This window comes from Eleutherodactylus coqui, chromosome 11 (assembly GCF_035609145.1).
Source record: "Eleutherodactylus coqui strain aEleCoq1 chromosome 11, aEleCoq1.hap1, whole genome shotgun sequence".
NCBI lineage: Eukaryota > Metazoa > Chordata > Amphibia > Anura > Eleutherodactylidae > Eleutherodactylus > Eleutherodactylus coqui.
In genome coordinates, this window is record NC_089847.1 from 142510026 (window position 1) to 142528853 (window position 18828).

At 50.5% G+C, this 18828-nt stretch overlaps 1 protein-coding gene across 1 annotated transcript in view; it reads left to right on the plus strand.

Moving 5' to 3' along the window:
- The window catches only part of OTOG (otogelin), a 276916-nt gene that overhangs the window by 176491 nt on the left and 81597 nt on the right, over nucleotides 1-18828 (plus strand). Inside the window, exons 32-35 of the mRNA XM_066582440.1 lie at nucleotides 470-549; nucleotides 663-940; nucleotides 1060-1783; nucleotides 1935-3910. Coding sequence (XP_066438537.1) covers nucleotides 470-549; nucleotides 663-940; nucleotides 1060-1783; nucleotides 1935-3910 — 3058 coding nt within the window. The remainder of the gene's footprint in view (nucleotides 1-469; nucleotides 550-662; nucleotides 941-1059; nucleotides 1784-1934; nucleotides 3911-18828) is intronic.

Here is an 18828-nt window from a genome sequence, read left to right on the forward strand (position 1 = left end):
AGTATTTGTTAACCCCTGCCGGTTATACATGAGCTGAGAACCGCCATTTAAAGGCAAGGCGCTTTTATAAGACCCATTTGGACTAGTACAGGGACTCTGCTCAGGGTGTGGACTCTGATGGCTCCGTGCATTCTGCCACTGACTGTATTTGTGGCAGCACCGTTCTCTTTGGCGCAGATCTCTCCTCGCGGCTGCGCGGACTGCCCATCGCTGGCTGTCACCACCAGACTGTAGTATTCTCTGTAAAATGTAACAGTAGGAGCAGAGACTCATTTCAGGGCCCCGAGGGGCTGCTGCAGAGTGAACCCTTAGGGGCTGCTGCAGTCTGGGCCCCCGGGGGCTGCTGTAGTGTCGACCCTCAGAGCTGTTGTAGCGTGGGCTCCCAGGGACTGCTGTCATGTGGACCACTGCGGGTGTTGTAGCGTGGGCCCCTGGCGCTCACCAATCTTGTGTCACACATCTCTTGCAGGGTTGAAGGCTGCTTTCCACTGTGCCCATCAGACATGGTCCTGGATGAGGTTACCAAAAAATGTGTCTACTTTCCCGACTGTAAGTACCCGCTGACTGGCTGGCAGGCTGCCCTGTTTGCAGGGACTGCTGAACCTCAGGTGATGCACCTTTATCGTGGCTGTGAACCTCTACATTTCACCCTTTATCCATAGGTATCGAACCTGCAGTCAATCTGACAATGTTCCATTTCACAACTCAACACCCCAGACTGACTGCCATGATGAATGTGAGCGCATCACCCGCACTGCCACAGACGGGAGATGGCACAGTCAGAGAGGTCATAACTAGACCTGTCTCCTCCCCAACTACTGCTGCAATCTACAGCCCCAAGGCAGCCGCAACCTTACACACCACAATCAAATCCAGTAAGAGCACCAAATCTGAGACTGATGTCGCTAGCACCCTGACACAGATCGGCACGCTGGAGACCGTAAGTGGCTTCACTAGAGTCAGTACTGTGGAATCGACTACAAGTGCAAGGGCTCAGACCACATCAGTTACGGCCATACTACTCACACATGTACCAGTGACTAAAACCTTCACCTCCAGGTCTCCTGGCACAACCTCTATGGAGGCCCTGTCCTCTCCAATGTCCACAGCCCCATCCTCTCCAATGCCCACAGCCCCATCCTCTCCAATGCCCACAGGCCCATCCTCTCCAATGCCCACAGGCCCATCCTCTCCAATGCCCACAGGCCCATCCTCTCCAATGCCCACAGGCCCTTCCTTTCCAATGCCCACAGGCCCATCCTTTCCAATGCCCACAGGCCCATCCTCTCCAATGCCCACAGCCCCATCCTCTCCAATGCCCACAGCCCCATCCTCTCCAATGCCCACAGCCCCATCCTCTCCAATGCCCACAGCCCCATCCTCTCCAATGCCCAGGGCTCAGTCCTCTCCAATGCCCAGGGCTCAGTCCTCTCCAATGCCCAGGGCTCAGTCCTCTCCAATGCCCAGTGCTCAGTCCTCTCCAATACCCAGAGCTCCGTCATCTTCAATGCCCACAGCCTCATCCTCTCCAATGCCCAGGGCTCAGTCCTCTCCACTGCCCACGTCCCCGTCTTCTCCTCTGCCCATATCCCCGTTTTCTCCAATGCCCACGGCCTCATCTTCTCTAATGCCCACGATCCCATCCTCTCCAATGCCCACGGCCCCGTCCTCTCCAATGCCCATGGCCCCGTCCTCTCCAATGCCATCCTCTCCAATGCCCACAGCCCCGCCAACAGCTTCCGAGGCTCAGAGAACTTTAGCAGCTTTGCAAAATGTGACCATGGTAACAGGTTCTTCGCCAGCCACTAGTGAAACTGTAACACAAGCCCGACTTTCCACACATCCTGCAAAGTACACTCCAAGCAGCGGCTCTACGCCAGCGTTCACCGAGCCACATGTATCTACAACTACAGAACACATTGCTCCCCTGCCAGACCAGAGCACATCACCCCCAACAACCACCAAGGCCACAACCGCGCACGATTCCCGGGGCTCCACACCTCTCACCAAGTCTGTCTTACAATTTGGAATAACAAGAAAAACAAGTGAAGTTAAGGAGACCAGCGTCTTCTCCACGGATGTGAAACAGTCCACCAAGCAAACATTCCTGATGTCCACTGAGCCAGGGACGGACACAAAGGTCTCCCAAGTAAGACATCAGACAGAGTCTACGGCCCGAACATCAGGTGTCTTATCTGAGAAGATCACTAAAGCCAGCACAGAAGCTCCTCAAGTTCTCACTGTGCGGCTCCTCACCACAACTCTTTTAGTCACAAGAAGGAATGACTCTGTATCCAGCTCCACGACCCCAGCAGCTACCGGCACAACCAGTATCACCCTCCATGCACAGACTGCGTATCCTACTCAGCCAATACCTGATACAGTCACCATGCCACCAAGACTATCTACAGAGTCAGCACTCACCTCCAAGGAAGCATCATTACCGTCTCAGACTCCTATGCTGATTTACAAACCTCTGACCGAAACAACAAGAATAGCTCCGACCCCGAGTGCCTCATCTGAGGCTGCAGATTACAGAACGGGTCAGGCAACTCATGTGGCCACCAAAGAGGAAGGAACTGGCTTACAAAGCTCAGAAGCAGCCAATACAACGATTGCCACAAAAAAGGCTTCATTGACTCCAGCAGTATCCAGGGTGGAGCACACATCAGCAGAGGTAACAGGAACCTCCACCAGACAAGGGAAAGAACCCGAGGCCACAACTAAGTCCACCATGCTCATCCTAGAACTAAGAAACGTAACAGGTGCAATAAAATCCACCCCGCACACCGGAGGGACACCTACTGATGTTCCTGTACATGACACCAAACTGCCCCCTACTTACCCCCACAAGGAAACATCCCAGCTAACGTCTCAAGCAGGGCACACAGGTATGGCATCAGTAAAGCCATCCAGCACAATGGTGCCCGACCTGTCAGTAAGACAGATGACCACCTCAGCTTCAACCGCTACAACTCTACCCATAGCAGCTTCTGGCCACTCCTCTGGAACAACACTGGCCACCAGTCCAGCAACATACCCAAGAGTGCCAACCTCATTATCTCCAGCTGTCTCTCATTCTGGAACACCAGTAACCACACAAGTGGGCACAGAGAAGGTTACGGACATGGTGGGCACAACACACATCAGGCTGATGCCCGCCACCAGCTCCACGCCGACCTTCACCTTCCAACACAGTGCAACATCCGAAGTCACCAAAGAAAGACCATCTACATCAAAGGTGAGCCCGGCGAGGGATCTGTCAGCAGCCACAGCCCGCCGCACACCTACTTCATCAGTGCTTGAATCTGAGACCACCACTTCTTGGATGTCTCTTGGGTCCATAACTGAGGGCAAACCAGCCTCCGCTGTAACAACTGCTACGGCCGTGCTGGCATCTGACCGTCCATCAGTTATCACAGGCTCGTTAACGCCATCTGCTCGCTTCTCCTCCCGTGCTCCCAGCAGTGATCGCACCGCGGGGACGCCTGAAAGGAGTACAAGTGCAGCAACAAAACCCCCCTCAGGGTCACAGAAAGAGCCTCCATCTTCCCCGTGGGCAGCAGCTTCGCAGGCGGCTCTGCAGCCCCTTCCGCATACATCCTCTCCCAGTAATACCACCTATGTTCCTGTGACTCCTGTGTTCTTGACACGTGACGTGTATGTGCAAGTTACAAGCAACCAAACGGCGCCCTCCTCTCCAAGTGTTACTGACCGGCCGCGGTACAAACTGACCCCCACAGCAGAAGAAATGTCTCCTCCGCGCCTAGGGATGACGCCATCCACAACCTTGGGGGAGACGGAGATGTCTTACCCCGCTCTCCAGAGCAGCACTCCAGGCGTTTCGGCAGGAATCACCGTGTCTTCCTTCTTGTCATCGAGGGAACCGGCCACCAGCCAGACCTGCACGGTAAGTCACGAGGGACGCCCAACCAGCCAGCGGGGACGTACAGGTCTACGGTATTGTCGTACAGAGGTGTCCTGTTGGCGTGACCTGTGCTGATATGACTGGCGTCAGACTGCAGGCTGCCACAAATAGGAAACCTCTAGTCTGCTGACCAATATGAGACGACTCAGCAGTGCATGATGGGAACTAAACGAGATTCAGGCAAAAGGTGAGGAAGAGATCCGGTATCCAATAACTGTGACTGGGATATACTCTGCTCAGCAGCCGGTATGTAGTAGTCAGACCTCTGCAGAAATGACTAGTAGTGTGCAGCCTGTATGTAGTAGTCGGTCCTCTGTAGACATGACTAGTAGTGTGCAGCCTGTATGTAGTAGTCAGACCTCTGCAGACATGACTAGTAGTGTGCAGCCTGTATGTAGTAGTCAGACCTCTGCAGACATGACTAGTAGTGTGCAGCCTGTATGTAGTAGTCGGTCCTCTGCAGACATGACTAGTAGTGTGCAGCCTGTATGTAGTAGTCGGTCCTCTGTAGACATGACTAGTAGTGTGCAGTCTGTATGTAGTAGTCAGACCTCTGCAGACATGACTAGTAGTGTGCAGCCTGTATGTAGTAGTCAGACCTCTGCAGACATGACTAGTAGTGTGCAGCCTGTATGTAGTAGTCGGTCCTCTGCAGACATGACTAGTAGTGTGCAGCCTGTATGTAGTAGTCAGTCCTCTGCAGACATGACTAGTAGTGTGCAGCCTGTATGTAGTAGTCAGTCCTCTGCAGACATGACTAGTAGTGTGCAGCCTGTATGTAGTAGTCAGACCCCTGCAGACATGACTAGTAGTGTGCAGCCTGTATGTAGTAGTCAGACCTCTGCAGACATGACTAGTAGTGTGCAGTCTGTATGTAGTAGTCAGACCTCTGCAGACATGACTAGTAGTGTGCAGCCTGTATGTAGTAGTCAGACCCCTGCAGACATGACTAGTAGTGTGCAGCCTGTATGTAGTAGTCAGACCTCTGCAGACATGACTAGTAGTGTGCAGCCTGTATGTAGTAGTCGGTCCTCTGCAGACATGACTAGTAGTGTGCAGCCTGTATGTAGTAGTCGGTCCTCTGCAGACATGACTAGTAGTGTGCAGCCTGTATGTAGTAGTCGGTCCTCTGCAGACATGACTAGTAGTGTGCAGCCTGTATGTAGTAGTCGGTCCTCTGCAGACATGACTAGTAGTGTGCAGCCTGTATGTAGTAGTCGGTCCTCTGCAGACATGACTAGTAGTGTGCAGCCTGTATGTAGTAGTCGGTCCTCTGCAGACATGACTAGTAGTGTGCAGCCTGTATGTAGTAGTCGGTCCTCTGCAGACATGACTGGTAGTGTGCAGCCTGTATGTAGTAGTCGGTCCCCTGCAGACATGACTAGTAGTGTGCAGCCTGTATGTAGTAGTCGGTCCTCTGCAGACATGACTAGTAGTGTGCAGCCTGTATGTAGTAGTCAGTCCCCTGCAGACATGACTAGTAGTGTGCAGCCTGTATGTAGTAGTCGGTCCTCTGCAGACATGACTAGTAGTGTGCAGCCTGTATGTAGTAGTTGGTCCCCTGCAGACATGACTAGTAGTGTGCAGCCTGTATGTAGTAGTCAGACCTCTGCAGACATGACTAGTAGTGTGCAGCCTGTATGTAGTAGTCAGACCTCTGCAGACATGACTAGTAGTGTGCAGCCTGTATGTAGTAGTCAGACCTCTGCAGACATGACTAGTAGTGTGCAGCCTGTATGTAGTAGTCAGACCTCTGCAGACATGACTAGTAGTGTGCAGCCTGTATGTAGTAGTCAGACCTCTGCAGACATGACTAGTAGTGTGCAGCCTGTATGTAGTAGTCGGACCCCTGCAGACATGACTAGTAGTGTGCAGCCTGTATGTAGTAGTCGGTCCTCTGCAGACATGACTAGTAGTGTGCAGCCTGCATGTAGTAGTCAGACCTCTGCAGACATGACTAGTAGTGTGCAGCCTGTATGTAGTAGTCAGACCTCTGCAGACATGACTAGTAGTGTGCAGCCTGTATGTAGTAGTCAGTCCTCTGCAGACATGACTAGTAGTGTGCAGCCTGTATGTAGTAGTTGGTCCTCTGCAGACATGACTAGTAGTGTGCAGCCTGTATGTAGTAGTCGGTCCTCTGCAGACATGACTAGTAGTGTGCAGTCTGTATGTAGTAGTCAGCCCCCTGCAGACATGACTAGTAGTGTGCAGCCTGTATGTAGTAGTCGGTCCTCTGCAGACATGACTAGTAGTGTGCAGCCTGTATGTAGTAGTCAGACCCCTGCAGACATGACTAGTAGTGTGCAGCCTGTATGTAGTAGTCGGTCCTCTGCAGACATGACTAGTAGTGTGCAGCCTGTATGTAGTAGTCGGTCCCCTGCAGACATGACTAGTAGTGTGCAGCCTGTATGTAGTAGTCAGACCTCTGCAGACATTACTAGTAGTGTGCAGCCTGTATGTAGTAGTCAGTCCTCTGCAGACATGACTAGTAGTGTGCAGCCTGTATGTAGTAGTCAGTCCTCTGCAGACATGACTAGTAGTGTGCAGCCTGTATGTAGTAGTCGGTCCTCTGCAGACATGACTAGTAGTGTGCAGCCTGTATGTAGTAGTCAGACCTCTGCAGACATGACTAGTAGTGTGCAGCCTGTATGTAGTAGTCGGTCCTCTGCAGACATGACTAGTAGTGTGCAGCCTGTATGTAGTAGTCAGACCTCTGCAGACATGACTAGTAGTGTGCAGCCTGTATGTAGTAGTCAGTCCTCTGCAGACATGACTAGTAGTGTGCAGCCTGTATGTAGTAGTCGGTCCTCTGCAGACATGACTAGTAGTGTGCAGCCTGTATGTAGTAGTCAGACCTCTGCAGACATGACTAGTAGTGTGCAGCCTATATGTAGTAGTCAGACCTCTGCAGACATGACTAGTAGTGTGCAGCCTGTATGTAGTAGTCGGTCCCCTGCAGACATGACTAGTAGTGTGCAGCCTGTATGTAGTAGTCGGTCCCCTGCTGACATGACTAGTAGTGTGCAGCCTGTATGTAGTAGTCGGTCCTCTGCAGACATGACTAGTAGTGTGCAGCCTGTATGTAGTAGTCGGTCCTCTGCAGACATGACTAGTAGTGTGCAGCCTGTATGTAGTAGTCAGTCCCCTGCAGACATGACTAGTAGTGTGCAGCCTGTATGTAGTAGTCGGTCCTCTGCAGACATGACTAGTAGTGTGCAGCCTGTATGTAGTAGTCAGTCCTCTGCAGACATGACTAGTAGTGTGCAGCCTGTATGTAGTAGTCAGACCCCTGCAGACATGACTAGTAGTGTGCAGTCTGTATGTAGTAGTCGGTCCTCTGCAGACATGACTAGTAGTGTGCAGCCTGTATGTAGTAGTCGGTCCTCTGCAGACATGACTAGTAGTGTGCAGCCTGTATGTAGTAGTCAGTCCCCTGCAGACATGACTAGTAGTGTGCAGCCTGTATGTAGTAGTCAGTCCCCTGCAGACATGACTAGTAGTGTGCAGCCTGTATGTAGTAGTCAGTCCTCTGCAGACATGACTAGTAGTGTGCAGCCTGTATGTAGTAGTCGGTCCTCTGCAGACATGACTAGTAGTGTGCAGCCTGTATGTAGTAGTCAGTCCTCTGCAGACATGACTAGTAGTGTGCAGCCTGTATGTAGTAGTCAGACCCCTGCAGACATGACTAGTAGTGTGCAGCCTGTATGTAGTAGTCGGTCCTCTGCAGACATGACTAGTAGTGTGCAGCCTGTATGTAGTAGTCGGTCCTCTGCAGACATGACTAGTAGTGTGCAGCCTGTATGTAGTAGTCAGTCCCCTGCAGACATGACTAGTAGTGTGCAGCCTGTATGTAGTAGTCGGTCCCCTGCAGACATGACTAGTAGTGTGCAGCCTGTATGTAGTAGTCAGACCCCTGCAGACATGACTAGTAGTGTGCAGCCTGTATGTAGTAGTCGGTCCCCTGCAGACATGACTAGTAGTGTGCAGCCTGTATGTAGTAGTCGGTCCCCTGCAGACATGACTAGTAGTGTGCAGCCTGTATGTAGTAGTCGGTCCTCTGCAGACATGACTAGTAGTGTGCAGTCTGTATGTAGTAGTCGGCCCCCTGCAGACATGACTAGTAGTGTGCAGCCTGTATGTAGTAGTCGGTCCTCTACAGACATGACTAGTAGTGTGCAGCCTGTATGTAGTAGTCAGACCCCTGCAGACATGACTAGTAGTGTGCAGCCTGTATGTAGTAGTCAGTCCTCTGCAGACATGACTAGTAGTGTGCAGCCTGTATGTAGTAGTCAGTCCTCTGCAGACATGACTAGTAGTGTGCAGCCTGTATGTAGTAGTCGGCCCCCTGCAGACATGACTAGTAGTGTGCAGCCTGTATGTAGTAGTCGCTCCTCTGCAGACATGACTAGTAGTGTGCAGCCTGTATGTAGTAGTCAGTCCTCTGCAGACATGACTAGTAGTGTGCAGCCTGTATGTAGTAGTCAGACCTCTGCAGACATGACTAGTAGTGTGCAGCCTGTATGTAGTAGTCGGTCCTCTGCAGACATGACTAGTAGTGTGCAGCCTGTATGTAGTAGTCGGTCCTCTGCAGACATGACTAGTAGTGTGCAGCCTGTATGTAGTAGTCAGTCCTCTGCAGACATGACTAGTAGTGTGCAGCCTGTATGTAGTAGTCAGTCCCCTGCAGACATGACTAGTAGTGTGCAGCCTGTATGTAGTAGTCGGTCCTCTGCAGACATGACTAGTAGTGTGCAGCCTGTATGTAGTAGTTGGTCCCCTGCAGACATGACTAGTAGTGTGCAGCCTGTATGTAGTAGTCAGACCTCTGCAGACATGACTAGTAGTGTGCAGCCTGTATGTAGTAGTTGGTCCTCTGCAGACATGACTAGTAGTGTGCAGCCTGTATGTAGTAGTCGGTCCTCTGCAGACATGACTAGTAGTGTGCAGCCTGTATGTAGTAGTCAGTCCTCTGCAGACATGACTAGTAGTGTGCAGCCTGTATGTAGTAGTCGGTCCTCTGCAGACATGACTAGTAGTGTGCAGCCTGTATGTAGTAGTCAGACCCCTGCAGACATGACTAGTAGTGTGCAGCCTGTATGTAGTAGTCAGACCCCTGCAGACATGACTAGTAGTGTGCAGCCTGTATGTAGTAGTCAGACCTCTGCAGACATGACTAGTAGTGTGCAGCCTGTATGTAGTAGTCAGACCCCTGCAGACATGACTAGTAGTGTGCAGCCTGTATGTAGTAGTCAGACCCCTGCAGACATGACTAGTAGTGTGCAGCCTGTATGTAGTAGTCGGTCCCCTGCAGACATGACTAGTAGTGTGCAGCCTGTATGTAGTAGTCAGTCCTCTGCAGACATGACTAGTAGTGTGCAGCCTGTATGTAGTAGTCGGTCCTCTGCAGACATGACTAGTAGTGTGCAGCCTGTATGTAGTAGTCGGTCCTCTGCAGACATGACTAGTAGTGTGCAGCCTGTATGTAGTAGTCGGTCCTCTGCAGACATGACTAGTAGTGTGCAGCCTGTATGTAGTAGTCAGTCCCCTGCAGACATGACTAGTAGTGTGCAGCCTGTATGTAGTAGTCGGACCTCTGCAGACATGACTAGTAGTGTGCAGCCTGTATGTAGTAGTCAGACCTCTGCAGACATGACTAGTAGTGTGCAGCCTGTATGTAGTAGTCAGACCTCTGCAGACATGACTAGTAGTGTGCAGCCTGTATGTAGTAGTCAGTCCCCTGCAGACATGACTAGTAGTGTGCAGCCTGTATGTAGTAGTCGGTCCTCTGCAGACATGACTAGTAGTGTGCAGCCTGTATGTAGTAGTCAGTCCCCTGCTGACATGACTAGTAGTGTGCAGTCTGTATGTAGTAGTCGGTCCCCAGCAGACATGACTAGTAGTGTGCAGCCTGTATGTAGTAGTCGGTCCTCTGCAGACATGACTAGTAGTGTGCAGTCTGTATGTAGTAGTCGGTCCCCTGCAGACATGACTAGTAGTGTGCAGCCTGTATGTAGTAGTCAGACCTCTGCAGACATGACTAGTAGTGTGCAGCCTGTATGTAGTAGTCAGACCTCTGCAGACATGACTAGTAGTGTGCAGCCTGTATGTAGTAGTCGGTCCTCTGCAGACATGACTAGTAGTGTGCAGCCTGTATGTAGTAGTCGGTCCTCTGCAGACATGACTAGTAGTGTGCAGCCTGTATGTAGTAGTCGGTCCTCTGCAGACATGACTAGTAGTGTGCAGCCTGTATGTAGTAGTCAGACCCCTGCAGACATGACTAGTAGTGTGCAGTCTGTATGTAGTAGTCAGTCCTCTGCAGAAATGACTAGTAGTGTGCAGCCTGTATGTAGTAGTCGGTCCTCTGCAGACATGACTAGTAGTGTGCAGCCTGTATGTAGTAGTCGGTCCTCTGCAGACATGACTAGTAGTGTGCAGCCTGTATGTAGTAGTCAGACCCCTGCAGACATGACTAGTAGTGTGCAGCCTGTATGTAGTAGTCAGTCCTCTGCAGACATGACTAGTAGTGTGCAGCCTGTATGTAGTAGTCAGACCTCTGCAGACATGACTAGTAGTGTGCAGCCTGTATGTAGTAGTCAGACCTCTGCAGACATGACTAGTAGTGTGCAGCCTGTATGTAGTAGTCAGTCCTCTGCAGACATGACTAGTAGTGTGCAGCCTGTATGTAGTAGTTGGTCCCCTGCAGACATGACTAGTAGTGTGCAGCCTGTATGTAGTAGTCAGTCCTCTGCAGACATGACTAGTAGTGTGCAGCCTGTATGTAGTAGTCAGTCCTCTGCAGACATGACTAGTAGTGTGCAGCCTGTATGTAGTAGTCAGTCCTCTGCAGACATGACTAGTAGTGTGCAGCCTGTATGTAGTAGTCAGTCCTCTGCAGACATGACTAGTAGTGTGCAGCCTGTATGTAGTAGTCGGTCCTCTGCAGACATGACTAGTAGTGTGCAGTCTGTATGTAGTAGTCGGTCCTCTGCAGACATGACTAGTAGTGTGCAGCCTGTATGTAGTAGTCGGTCCTCTGCAGACATGACTAGTAGTGTGCAGCCTGTATGTAGTAGTCCGTCCTCTGCAGACATGACTAGTAGTGTGCAGCCTGTATGTAGTAGTCAGACCTCTGCAGACATGACTAGTAGTGTGCAGCCTGTATGTAGTAGTCAGACCTCTGCAGACATGACTAGTAGTGTGCAGCCTGTATGTAGTAGTCAGACCCCTGCAGACATGACTAGTAGTGTGCAGCCTGTATGTAGTAGTCAGACCTCTGCAGACATGACTAGTAGTGTGCAGCCTGTATGTAGTAGTCGGTCCTCTGCAGACATGACTAGTAGTGTGCAGCCTGTATGTAGTAGTCAGACCTCTGCAGACATGACTAGTAGTGTGCAGCCTGTATGTAGTAGTCAGTCCCCTGCAGACATGACTAGTAGTGTGCAGCCTGTATGTAGTAGTCAGACCCCTGCAGACATGACTAGTAGTGTGCAGCCTGTATGTAGTAGTCAGCCCCCTGCAGACATGACTAGTAGTGTGCAGCCTGTATGTAGTAGTCAGACCTCTGCAGACATGACTAGTAGTGTGCAGCCTGTATGTAGTAGTCAGACCTCTGCAGACATGACTAGTAGTGTGCAGCCTGTATGTAGTAGTCGGACCCCTGCAGACATGACTAGTAGTGTGCAGCCTGTATGTAGTAGTCAGACCTCTGCAGACAGGACTAGTAGTGTGCAGCCTGTATGTAGTAGTCAGACCTCTGCAGACAGGACTAGTAGTGTGCAGCCTGTATGTAGTAGTCGGTCCTCTGCAGACATGACTAGTAGTGTGCAGCCTGTATGTAGTAGTCGGTCCTCTGCAGACATGACTAGTAGTGTGCAGCCTGTATGTAGTAGTCGGTCCTCTGCAGACATGACTAGTAGTGTGCAGCCTGTATGTAGTAGTCAGTCCTCTGCAGACATGACTAGTAGTGTGCAGCCTGTATGTAGTAGTCAGACCTCTGCAGACATGACTAGTAGTGTGCAGCCTGTATGTAGTAGTCAGTCCTCTGCAGACATGACTAGTAGTGTGCAGCCTGTATGTAGTAGTCAGACCCCTGCAGACATGACTAGTAGTGTGCAGCCTGTATGTAGTAGTCGGTCCTCTGCAGACATGACTAGTAGTGTGCAGCCTGTATGTAGTAGTCGGTCCTCTGCAGACATGACTAGTAGTGTGCAGCCTGTATGTAGTAGTCGCTCCTCTGCAGACATGACTAGTAGTGTGCAGCCTGTATGTAGTAGTCAGTCCTCTGCAGACATGACTAGTAGTGTGCAGCCTGTATGTAGTAGTCGGTCCTCTGCAGACATGACTAGTAGTGTGCAGCCTGTATGTAGTAGTCAGACCCCTGCAGACATGACTAGTAGTGTGCAGCCTGTATGTAGTAGTCGGTCCTCTGCAGACATGACTAGTAGTGTGCAGCCTGTATGTAGTAGTCAGTCCTCTGCAGACATGACTAGTAGTGTGCAGCCTGTATGTAGTAGTCAGTCCTCTGCAGACATGACTAGTAGTGTGCAGCCTGTATGTAGTAGTCAGACCTCTGCAGACATGACTAGTAGTGTGCAGCCTGTATGTAGTAGTCAGACCCCTGCAGACATGACTAGTAGTGTGCAGCCTGTATGTAGTAGTCGGTCCTCTGCAGACATGACTAGTAGTGTGCAGCCTGTATGTAGTAGTTGGTCCCCTGCAGACATGACTAGTAGTGTGCAGCCTGTATGTAGTAGTCAGACCTCTGCAGACATGACTAGTAGTGTGCAGCCTGTATGTAGTAGTCAGACCTCTGCAGACATGACTAGTAGTGTGCAGCCTGTATGTAGTAGTCAGACCTCTGCAGACATGACTAGTAGTGTGCAGCCTGTATGTAGTAGTCAGTCCTCTGCAGACATGACTAGTAGTGTGCAGCCTGTATGTAGTAGTCAGACCTCTGCAGACATGACTAGTAGTGTGCAGCCTGTATGTAGTAGTCAGACCTCTGCAGACATGACTAGTAGTGTGCAGCCTGTATGTAGTAGTTGGTCCTCTGCAGACATGACTAGTAGTGTGCAGCCTGTATGTAGTAGTCGGTCCTCTGCAGACATGACTAGTAGTGTGCAGCCTGTATGTAGTAGTCGGTCCTCTGCAGACATGACTAGTAGTGTGCAGCCTGTATGTAGTAGTCAGACCCCTGCAGACATGACTAGTAGTGTGCAGCCTGTATGTAGTAGTCGCTCCTCTGCAGACATGACTAGTAGTGTGCAGCCTGTATGTAGTAGTCGGTCCTCTGCAGACATGACTAGTAGTGTGCAGCCTGTATGTAGTAGTCAGACCCCTGCAGACATGACTAGTAGTGTGCAGCCTGTATGTAGTAGTCAGACCTCTGCAGACATGACTAGTAGTGTGCAGCCTGTATGTAGTAGTCAGACCCCTGCAGACATGACTAGTAGTGTGCAGCCTGTATGTAGTAGTCGGTCCTCTGCAGACATGACTAGTAGTGTGCAGCCTGTATGTAGTAGTCAGTCCTCTGCAGACATGACTAGTAGTGTGCAGCCTGTATGTAGTAGTCAGTCCCCTGCAGACATGACTAGTAGTGTGCAGCCTGTATGTAGTAGTCAGACCTCTGCAGACATGACTAGTAGTGTGCAGCCTGTATGTAGTAGTCGGTCCTCTGCAGACATGACTAGTAGTGTGCAGCCTGTATGTAGTAGTCAGACCCCTGCAGACATGACTAGTAGTGTGCAGCCTGTATGTAGTAGTCAGACCTCTGCAGACATGACTAGTAGTGTGCAGCCTGCATGTAGTAGTCAGTCCTCTGCAGACATGACTAGTAGTGTGCAGCCTGTATGTAGTAGTCGGTCCCCTGCAGACATGACTAGTAGTGTGAAGCCTGTATGTAGTAGTCGGTCCTCTGCAGACATGACTAGTAGTGTGCAGTCTGTATGTAGTAGTCGCTCCTCTGCAGACATGACTAGTAGTGTGCAGCCTGTATGTAGTAGTCAGTCCCCTGCAGACATGACTAGTAGTGTGCAGCCTGTATGTAGTAGTCAGACCTCTGCAGACATGACTAGTAGTGTGCAGCCTGTATGTAGTAGTCAGTCCTCTGCAGACATGACTAGTAGTGTGCAGCCTGTATGTAGTAGTCAGACCTCTGCAGACATGACTAGTAGTGTGCAGCCTGTATGTAGTAGTCAGACCCCTGCAGACATGACTAGTAGTGTGCAGCCTGTATGTAGTAGTCAGACCCCTGCAGACATGACTAGTAGTGTGCAGCCTGTATGTAGTAGTCAGTCCTCTGCAGACATGACTAGTAGTGTGCAGCCTGTATGTAGTAGTCAGTCCTCTGCAGACATGACTAGTAGTGTGCAGCCTGTATGTAGTAGTCAGACCTCTGCAGACATGACTAGTAGTGTGCAGCCTGTATGTAGTAGTCAGTCCCCTGCAGACATGACTAGTAGTGTGCAGCCTGTATGTAGTAGTCAGACCTCTGCAGACATGACTAGTAGTGTGCAGCCTGTATGTAGTAGTCAGACCCCTGCAGACATGACTAGTAGTGTGCAGCCTGTATGTAGTAGTCAGACCTCTGCAGACATGACTAGTAGTGTGCAGCCTGTATGTAGTAGTCAGACCCCTGCAGACATGACTAGTAGTGTGCAGCCTGTATGTAGTAGTCGGTCCTCTGCAGACATGACTAGTAGTGTGCAGCCTGTATGTAGTAGTCGGTCCCCTGCAGACATGACTAGTAGTGTGCAGCCTGTATGTAGTAGTCAGACCTCTGCAGACATGACTAGTAGTGTGCAGCCTGTATGTAGTAGTCAGTCCCCTGCAGACATGACTAGTAGTGTGCAGCCTGTATGTAGTAGTCAGACCTCTGCAGACATGACTAGTAGTGTGCAGCCTGTATGTAGTAGTCAGACCCCTGCAGACATGACTAGTAGTGTGCAGCCTGTATGTAGTAGTCAGACCTCTGCAGACATGACTAGTAGTGTGCAGCCTGTATGTAGTAGTCAGTCCCCTGCAGACATGACTAGTAGTGTGCAGCCTGTATGTAGTAGTCGGTCCTCTGTAGACATGACTAGTAGTGTGCAGTCTGTATGTAGTAGTCGGTCCTCTGCAGACATGACTAGTAGTGTGCAGCCTGTATGTAGTAGTCGGTCCTCTGCAGACATGACTAGTAGTGTGCAGCCTGTATGTAGTAGTCGGTCCCCTGCAGACATGACTAGTAGTGTGCAGCCTGTATGTAGTAGTTAGACCTCTGCAGACATGACTAGTAGTGTGCAGCCTGTATGTAGTAGTCGGTCCTCTGCAGACATGACTAGTAGTGTGCAGCCTGTATGTAGTAGTCGGTCCCCTGCAGACATGACTAGTAGTGTGCAGCCTGTATGTAGTAGTCGGTCCCCTGCAGACATGACTAGTAGTGTGCAGCCTGTATGTAGTAGTCAGCCCCGTGCAGACATGACTAGTAGTGTGCAGCCTGTATGTAGTAGTCAGACCTCTGCAGACATGACTAGTAGTGTGCAGCCTGTATGTAGTAGTCAGACCTCTGCAGACATGACTAGTAGTGTGCAGCCTGTATGTAGTAGTCAGCCCCCTGCAGACATGACTAGTAGTGTGCAGCCTGTATGTAGTAGTCAGACCTCTGCAGACATGACTAGTAGTGTGCAGCCTGTATGTAGTAGTCAGACCTCTGCAGACATGACTAGTAGTGTGCAGCCTGTATGTAGTAGTCAGTCCTCTGCAGACATGACTAGTAGTGTGCAGCCTGTATGTAGTAGTCGCTCCTCTGCAGACATGACTAGTAGTGTGCAGCCTGTATGTAGTAGTCGGTCCCCTGCAGACATGACTAGTAGTGTGCAGCCTGTATGTAGTAGTCAGCCCCCTGCAGACATGACTAGTAGTGTGCAGCCTGTATGTAGTAGTCGGTCCTCTGCAGACATGACTAGTAGTGTGCAGCCTGTATGTAGTAGTCGGTCCTCTGCAGACATGACTAGTAGTGTGCAGCCTGTATGTAGTAGTCAGACCCCTGCAGACATGACTAGTAGTGTGCAGCCTGTATGTAGTAGTCAGTCCTCTGCAGACATGACTAGTAGTGTGCAGCCTGTATGTAGTAGTCGGTCCCCTGCAGACATGACTAGTAGTGTGCAGCCTGTATGTAGTAGTCAGTCCTCTGCAGAAATGACTAGTAGTGTGCAGCCTGTATGTAGTAGTCGGTCCTCTGCAGACATGACTAGTAGTGTGCAGCCTGTATGTAGTAGTCAGTCCCCTGCAGACATGACTAGTAGTGTGCAGCCTGTATGTAGTAGTCAGACCCCTGCTGACATGACTAGTAGTGTGCAGCCTGTATGTAGTAGTCAGACCTCTGCAGAAATGACTAGTAGTGTGCAGCCTGTATGTAGTAGTCAGTCCTCTGCAGACATGACTAGTAGTGTGCAGCCTGTATGTAGTAGTCAGACCTCTGCAGACATGACTAGTAGTGTGCAGCCTGTATGTAGTAGTCAGACCCCTGCAGACATGACTAGTAGTGTGCAGCCTGTATGTAGTAGTCAGTCCCCAGCAGACATGACTAGTAGTGTGCAGCCTGTATGTAGTAGTCGGTCCCCTGCAGACATGACTAGTAGTGTGCAGCCTGTATGTAGTAGTCGGTCCTCTGCAGACATGACTAGTAGTGTGCAGCCTGTATGTAGTAGTCAGACCTCTGCAGACATGACTAGTAGTGTGCAGCCTGTATGTAGTAGTCGGTCCTCTGCAGACATGACTAGTAGTGTGCAGCCTGTATGTAGTAGTCAGTCCTCTGCAGACATGACTAGTAGTGTGCAGCCTGTATGTAGTAGTCAGACCCCTGCAGACATGACTAGTAGTGTGCAGCCTGTATGTAGTAGTCAGTCCTCTGCAGACATGACTAGTAGTGTGCAGCCTGTATGTAGTAGTCAGTCCCCTGCAGACATGACTAGTAGTGTGCAGCCTGTATGTAGTAGTCGGTCCTCTGCAGACATGACTAGTAGTGTGCAGCCTGTATGTAGTAGTCGCTCCTCTGCAGACATGACTAGTAGTGTGCAGCCTGTATGTAGTAGTCGGTCCTCTGCTGACATGACTAGTAGTGTGCAGCCTGTATGTAGTAGTCAGACCCCTGCAGACATGACTAGTAGTGTGCAGCCTGTATGTAGTAGTCGGTCCCCTGCAGACATGACTAGTAGTGTGCAGCCTGTATGTAGTAGTCGGTCCTCTGCAGACATGACTAGTAGTGTGCAGCCTGTGTGTAGTAGTCAGTCCCCTGCAGACATGACTAGTAGTGTGCAGCCTGTATGTAGTAGTCAGACCTCTGCAGACATGACTAGTAGTGTGCAGCCTGTATGTAGTAGTCGGTCCTCTGCAGACATGACTAGTAGTGTGCAGCCTGTGTGTAGTAGTCAGACCCCTGCAGACATGACTAGTAGTGTGCAGCCTGTATGTAGTAGTCAGTCCTCTGCAGACATGACTAGTAGTGTGCAGCCTGTATGTAGTAGTCGGTCCTCTGCAGACATGACTAGTAGTGTGCAGCCTGTATGTAGTAGTCAGACCTCTGCAGACATGACTAGTAGTGTGCAGCCTGTATGTAGTAGTCAGACCCCTGCAGACATGACTAGTAGTGTGCAGCCTGTATGTAGTAGTCAGGTCCCCTGCAGACATGACTGGTAGTGTGCAGCCTGTATGTAGTAGTCAGACCTCTGCAGACATGACTAGTAGTGTGCAGCCTGTATGTAGTAGTCGGTCCTCTGCAGACATGACTAGTAGTGTGGCAGCCTGTATGTAGTAGTGCAGTCCCCTGCAGACATGACTAGTAGTGTGCAGCCTGTATGTAGTAGTCGGTCCTCTGCAGACATGACTAGTAGTGTGCAGCCTGTATGTAGTAGTCGGTCCTCTGCAGACATGACTAGTAGTGTGCAGTCTGTATGTAGTAGGTCAGTCCCTCTGCAGACATGACTAGTAGTGTGCAGCCTGTATGTAGTAGTCAGACCCCTGCAGACATGACTATAGTGTGCAGCCTGTATGTAGTAGTCGGTCCTCTGCAGACATGACTAGTAGTGTGCAGCCTGTATGTAGTAGTCAGACCTCTGCAGACATGACTAGTAGTGTGCAGCCTGTATGTAGTAGTCGGTCCTCTGCAGACATGACTAGTAGGTGTGCAGCCTGTATGTAGTAGTTGTTCCTCTGCAGACATGACTAGTAGTGTGCAGCCTGTATGTAGTAGATCGGGGTCACTCTGCAGACATGACTAGTAGTGTGCAGCCTGTATGTAGTAGTCGGTCCTCTGCAGACATGACTAGTAGTGTGCAGCCCTGTATGTAGTAGTCAGACCCCTGCAGACATGACTAGTAGTGTGCAGCCTGTATGTAGTAGTCGCGGTCCTCTGCAGACAAGTGCAGCCTGTATGTAGTAGTCAGACCCCTGCAGACATGACTAGTAGTGTGCAGCCTGTATGTAGTAGTCGCTCCTCTGCAGACATGACTAGTAGTGTGCAGCCTGTATGTAGTAGTCGCTCCTCTGCAGACATGACTAGTAGTGTGCAGCCTGTATGTAGTAGTCGGTCCTCTGCAGACATGACTAGTAGTGTGCAGCCTGTATGTAGTAGTCAGACCCCTGCAGACATGACTAGTAGTGTGCAGCCTGTATGTAGTAGTCGCTCCTCTGCAGACATGACTAGTAGTGTGCAGCCTGTATGTAGTAGTCAGGTCCTCTGCAGACATGACTAGTAGTGTGCAGCCTGTATGTAGTAGTCAGACCCCTGCAGACATGACTAGTAGTGTGCAGCCTGTATGTAGTAGTCGAGTCCTCTGCAGACATGACTAGTAGTGTGCAGCCTGTATGTAGTAGTCAGTCCTCTGCAGACATGACTAGTAGTGTGCAGCCTGTATGTAGTA